Genomic DNA, 5,997 nt, shown 5'->3' with positions numbered 1-5,997 from the left:
TCAAATCCACTTCCCCTTCCCAACCTCTCCTTATAAGAAAAGGATGGTAAAGAGAAAGGGACTTAAATTAGGCCTCCGGCCTCTCTGGAATGAGAGAAATTTGCACATATTTTAGTCGCTCTGTGATAGTCATCAAATTAAATTATTTTAATAATAGTTGTAAGTTGAAAGTACAATTTGGTAATGATGAGTACAAGTAAAATGTAAATTTTAAAGTATTATAAATGTATTTTTGTAATAAATGTTTATTGTAGATCGATTGTTTTATTTTAGTTTCGTATTATGTTGACTTAACGGTAAAAATTATCATCATCAGACAACCATACATCGCTGGCTTCTACGTAGACTGTTGTAAGCGACAATTTTGCAATTTTACCTTTTTTTCGCTGTTGTCTAAGTAGCGTAGTGTGCTTTTGGTGCATTATAAATAATCGTTTTAAAGCTTTGTTATGCAAAATTTGCATTTCACATTTCAGACACGATCGTTTAGTGAGGTTCCATTGATATTTTAATTGTCATTGAAGTGTTAGATAGCTTAAAAATTCTATAGTGTTACAAAATAATAGAAACGGAAGTAGTAGTGGGGGGTAGTTTTATAAAAGTCTTTGCAAGGAGTGAGGCGCACTCAGTCGCTTAGTGGCTGTCGCTTAGACAGTTGCACTCAGTCGCTTAGACAGTTGCACTCAGTCGCTTAGTCGCTAACAAGCTCTCTAGCCTTCAGGACCTCAGTAGCTCAGTACATTTCTAGTCGTCGCCACGGAACGTTCGATATCTTTTACGTAGTTGCCTTAATGTATTCGTTTTATAATAATTCACCAGTATTGCTCATATTACCGCTCGACTGTCATATATTTTTTAAAAAGTCATTCATATCGAAATTTATAACAATAGATTAAATTTATCAAAAATCTACACTTAGGGAAGGCTCTTGACGACTATGCGTGAGATGACACTTTTATATGTGTACCTTTTTCTATAAATCTGTCTGTTGTATGTATATCTAAGTATTACATACGACTGTTGTATTTGTATTAAAACGTGTGCTCTTGAACGTAATGTATGCGTACAGAGTGCATAATAATCGAAGTCGAAGCCGGTATCAACTTGGGGTTATCGTGATTTACAGTACTGTCGGAAAAACAAGTTAGTGACGAACAATTTTCTTACAATTCATGTTATGTTGCCGAGATTTCATTGAACAAGAGTATGGAAAGCATATATTTTTTCTCATTTAGGAGAGGATGAGAAGAATATTTTATTTATGAAACCATGCGCTTTATTCAGAACATGGTTAAAGTGTACAGAACGAAACAAAAGACTGAGAAAATACAATTTGACTCAAGATTTAAAACAACGATATTTCTCAATTTATGTTTTGCTAACTCTACTTGTTCTTGACTCCTAGAACATAGTTTTGCATTGACAAGATAACTTAGCTGGGATTAGTTGAACAACAATGCTTGCACATTTGTGTTGTGTGCTGTTTTTTATAACTGTACATTTTTCTACAATCCAATGCGAGGTAAGATTTAGTTAGCCTTGAATCTTAATCCATTGTTTTGCAATCCAATCAACTAGTTTAGTCAAAGGTGCACATGCTCTTATAACGCTATTTTACGTTGCAAACAATTGTCAACTTTCAGTTAACCTCAACAGAGGTAGAGACAGTGTTAAAGCAATGTCAAACAAACATAAACACGTCACATGAGTTGGACAAGAACGACAAACTACTACTGGCGAACTGGACAACGGAATTTCAGATGAAGCAAGTGAATATAACGTCACACTACAGGCTGGAGATGACGCGACATAGAGAGCATAACTTTAAGAAAGTTAGTTTGAACACTAAGGTATGTCAAATTACATAATTCCTAGCTGGACATCTTTTGTAGTTATTCAAACCAAAAAATTCACCATCAAACATTTACTGCTCCACTTAGTCCTTAATTGAGGACTTAGGAAGACACTTAAGAAATGATTTCAAGGTACTTAAATAGGTGCGCGTCAAATAATAGCAAAAATAATATTGCTATCCTTCAGGGATTCGTGAAGGGCGTTTATTATGCGAAGTGTTTAGAATTCGTTTCAATATTCGGCTGTATGTGTGACAGTTTTTGTTTGTGATGTTTTTTTTTTAGTGGAAGGAATGTTTAAGATTACACAACAAAGAAATTAGAAATTCTAAGCGATCTTACTTCGAGAGAGAGGCTCAATGCCTCAAGGTCGCAAACTCTGCTGACAGAGACAGAATGAAAGCTGTTAACCAAGTGGAAAAAGAGGTAATTGTAGCAGATTAGTACCTTCTAAACTAGTTACATTAATTACTCTTAATTGTTAGTTTTAGTAACTTTACTAGCTTTCGCCCGCGACTCCGTCCGTGAGGAATAAAAAACAAAAGTAAGTAGCCTATGTGTTCTTCCAGACTATGCTCTACATATGTATCAAATTTCATCGAGATCCGTTCACCAGTTTAGGCTACAAACTCTTAAAAACATCCATCTAATCTTTCGCATTTATAATATTAGTGTGATGAGAACCTTAATCTTTACACTTTTAACGCATCATTTCCTTGATATAAGTAATACCTATTCTAGATGTCTAATAGAAGAGATTTATTGTGTGTTGTTAATGTTTCAGATAAGGAAATGGCGTAAAAGTTACAAATATCTATCGAATTTATGTGAAGTTGATAATCCAGGCGACAAAGAGACTGCTGATCGGTGTCTGGCTGAGTATGTGAGTAAAAAGGACTTTAAAAAGTCATACATAGCCATAGCACTTTTACGTAGTTTGCTATCAAACAAGTTTAAGATTCATTCACATAGATGGCGCTGTATGTCGATGTTTACTTTGATGTCCAAATTTTTGTTTCGCTATAAATGTCAACTTTCTAACATTTTACAGATAAAAAGAGATAACTACGATTCTACATTTGAGAGACTGATACTTTTGAAGTTAGACACAATGTCAGATCTCTTGGATAAAATGAATAATTGCCTTAACGAGCTCGAAGAATGTCTAAGGTCGAGTTTCTCCGACAATTTGCAAAACATTAGAACAGTTATGAATGTTTTAGGACTGTGTTATAATAGGATTAGAGAAAGTAATAAATGAAGAAAGGGAAAAACGGCCCAATTCTGAAACGAATAAAAACTTTGTAAACACCGCTTACAATAAACGTCAATATTTTATTGGATTTTGTAATTGAAGTGGGGCTTTACTTTAAATGTTGTTTCAATATTGAGCCGTTAGACTCTCCATCAAATTATTGTTAGTACAAAAACAAATGTTACAGATTAAACCTTGTTTACTTGTTTTTAAAACAAGGCTTACATAGTTATGGGTAAATTGGGATGAGGTTTTTTAGAAATCGTGAAATAAAACGCAGTTATTTTTTAAAATTTGTATATTACTAATTCGTTGTTTTAAATACTTTGCAAATATAAAAAATAGGTATATATTTACATTTTATTACTATAAAATAAATTTATTTGTACACTTTACAACGTATTACTATGGCAATAAAATTAGGGTTTCTTTTTTAAAATCTGTATTTGTGTTTTTACAAATGTGTTAAAACATTGGTGTCGCCAAATGGATAGATGAAAAAAAAAAATTAAAAAAGATATAAAAACTACTTTGAAAAGACATTAATGGTCTCCCCCAGATCTAGCCTAGTATCACCACCTGACGACACCTATTGTGTAAAATTGTGTATTAAATGCATATAAATAATTTAACGGTAAGACTTGGCACTTTATATATGAAATACTAAATTACCACATTTTATACGTAGCTTTATTAATAATAATTTAAAACATAATTTACATTTTATGTCATTTATTTACCGTTAAATAAAGTAGAGATTCTTTGCAATTAGTAAATATCTTAAACACAAATGTATACGTAATTTACGTAATAAAGGAAACTTTTATGTTCATTTACATATTTTTATACCTAAGTCAATATTTAACACGCGTACTTATCACAAGTTAGTCTTAAATCTAGATAAATCTGACTAAAACTGGTCTAAACTAGTTATTTAATGGACGTTGACGATGTATTAGATTTAATATACTTTGAATAAATAATCCATTGACTAGTTCGTTTTTTGAACATGAATTCATGAAAAAATACTTGAAGTTTATTTTTTAAAGTTACTGGAATTTTTAAATTCAGATTGCCTATGAAATAAACGCATATTTAATAACAGTTATCTTGCAGATTTTCTATACATGGAAAATTGGTTATTTCCATATTGGTTATAACTAAACATTTTAAAATTACAAAATTGTTAAAAGTTCTTAGTTAAAATAATACTTCGTCAACATGCACATTGCATTATGAGCTATATTTACATTGTCCGTAAAGTTCATTATTCTGTACACCTATTGCCGTCGAAGATTCTGGAAAAAAATTGTTTTTTAATATAATATTCTACAATAATCTTAACAATAGAACTTGTACTTAAAAAATGAGATTAAGTTAATTTAAGTGCAAAAAAAGTTATTGTCAGAAGTGGGATTCGAACCCACGCCCACAGAAGTGGACTGCGACCTGAACGCAGCGCCTTAGACCGCTCGGCCATCCTGACTTGGACATTCCGAGTGAAAGAATCAATTAAAATTGATTTTTACAACTTAGACTAACTTTTGCTTGCGACTTCGTCCGTGCAGATTAAAAGTAAATAGCCTATAGTTCTTCCAGACTATGTTTTTACATCTATGTCAAATTTCATTAAGATCGGTTCAGCCGGTTAGGATATATCTTCTAACAAACATCTATCTATCTAAACTTTTGCATTTATAATATTAGTAATTTGACATAACTGTGTCAGTTTTCTATAAGTTAGTCTACAGTGTTATAAAGGCGATATCTATCTTATTCTAATATTATAAATGCCAAAGTTTAGATGGATGGATGGATGGATGTTTGTTAGAATCTGTAGCCTAATCGGCTAAACGGATATCGGTGAAATTTGGTACAGATGTAGAGGATAGTCTGGAAGAACACGTTAGTACAAGTTAGTAGGTTTGTATAATTAGTTATTCATATTGCATCTTACCAGTGCGGGGGGCCGAGGGCGGAGGGCCGCGGCGGAGGCTCCGGGGTTTCGGGGGAAGGCGGCTTGAATGTACTGCCCTGTTATATACAGTTACATGTATTATACCTTTATTTTTAACTAAAATAGTGTTAATTTGATTCACTTTGTATTTTGAACCCATTTAATTAATTGTTGACGATAATTTAAAAACATATACACATGTAGTTTAGGAACGTTGAAAAACGTGAGAATATTCCATAGAAAAATAGAATTCATTGTTAGCCACCGTAATAGATGGATATGCGAATGTTTGGGTAGTATGAAATATTTCCCAAAGTTTGTCAATTTGATACAGGTTATTGGTCCTCAAAATCCTCCTGTAAGAGGTAAAATGATTACAAAATCGGGTATATTGGTATTGATTAATGTTTATTACCTGGAAGCCGAGCGCGGCCTCCAGCGGCGAGGGCTCGTCGCCGGCCAGCGTGGCGTACTGCGCGCCGTACTGCGCCGCGCTGCCCGCTATCGTCGCGTACGTGTTGTCCGCCTGGGGATACAATGGTCCACAAATATGCTGTTTATTAATACTTCTTCAACATAAATAATAATAAAATATACCCTATGTTACTCACAGATAAATATCCTTTCTAATGGTGAAAGAATTTTTAAAATCGGCCCAATAGTTATTGAGTTATCACAATACATACAAGAATACAAAAAAAAAATTTTTTCTCGATTTTTTACTAGCTTTCGCCCAAGACTTCATCCGCTTGAATTTAATGCAAAAAAACACCATAGCCTATGTTACTCACTGATAGCGTAGCTTTTTAATGGTGAAAGTTTTTTTGAAATCAGCAAAATAGTTTTTGAGTTTTTCCCATACATACAAAAATACAAATCTTTCCTCTTTATATATTAGAATAGGAGTATAGATAGATAGAACCTAGTCTGTG

The 5,997-nt window shown here is 33.0% G+C and overlaps 2 protein-coding genes, 1 long non-coding RNA gene and 1 other non-coding gene across 4 annotated transcripts in view; 2 read left to right on the top strand and 2 right to left on the bottom strand.

Annotated features, from left to right (window-relative positions):
* Positions 1-1,078, top strand: part of LOC106102633 — an 11,567-nt gene extending 10,489 nt beyond the window's left edge. The window contains exon 4 of the mRNA XM_013282174.1: positions 1,070-1,078. Within this exon, the coding sequence (XP_013137628.1) occupies positions 1,070-1,078 (9 nt within the window). The remainder of the gene's footprint in view (positions 1-1,069) is intronic.
* Positions 1,079-1,431: 353 nt separating this feature from the next.
* On the top strand, positions 1,432-3,617 carry LOC106102732. Its single transcript, XM_013282286.1, has 5 exons — positions 1,432-1,522; positions 1,644-1,850; positions 2,139-2,279; positions 2,638-2,736; positions 2,905-3,617. The coding sequence occupies exons 1-5, from the start codon at positions 1,457-1,459 to the stop codon at positions 3,112-3,114; spliced, it is 723 nt and encodes a 240-aa protein (XP_013137740.1). The 5' UTR covers positions 1,432-1,456; the 3' UTR covers positions 3,115-3,617.
* On the bottom strand, positions 3,283-5,598 carry LOC106102733. Its single transcript, XR_001225596.1, has 3 exons — positions 5,481-5,598; positions 5,066-5,142; positions 3,283-4,406 (listed from the first exon to the last, which is right to left on the bottom strand). It is a non-coding gene; the product is annotated as an uncharacterized LOC106102733 (long non-coding RNA).
* On the bottom strand, positions 4,511-4,594 carry Trnal-cag. The gene has a single exon. It is a non-coding gene; the product is annotated as a tRNA-Leu (tRNA).
* Positions 5,599-5,997: the final 399 nt, after the last annotated feature.

The sequence above is a fragment of the Papilio polytes genome, unplaced genomic scaffold (genome assembly GCF_000836215.1).
Source record: "Papilio polytes unplaced genomic scaffold, Ppol_1.0 DF823912.1, whole genome shotgun sequence".
NCBI classification, from domain to species: domain Eukaryota; kingdom Metazoa; phylum Arthropoda; class Insecta; order Lepidoptera; family Papilionidae; genus Papilio; species Papilio polytes.
The sequence above is the reverse complement of the archived record's forward strand: the minus strand, read 5'-3'. Positions and strand labels throughout refer to the sequence as shown.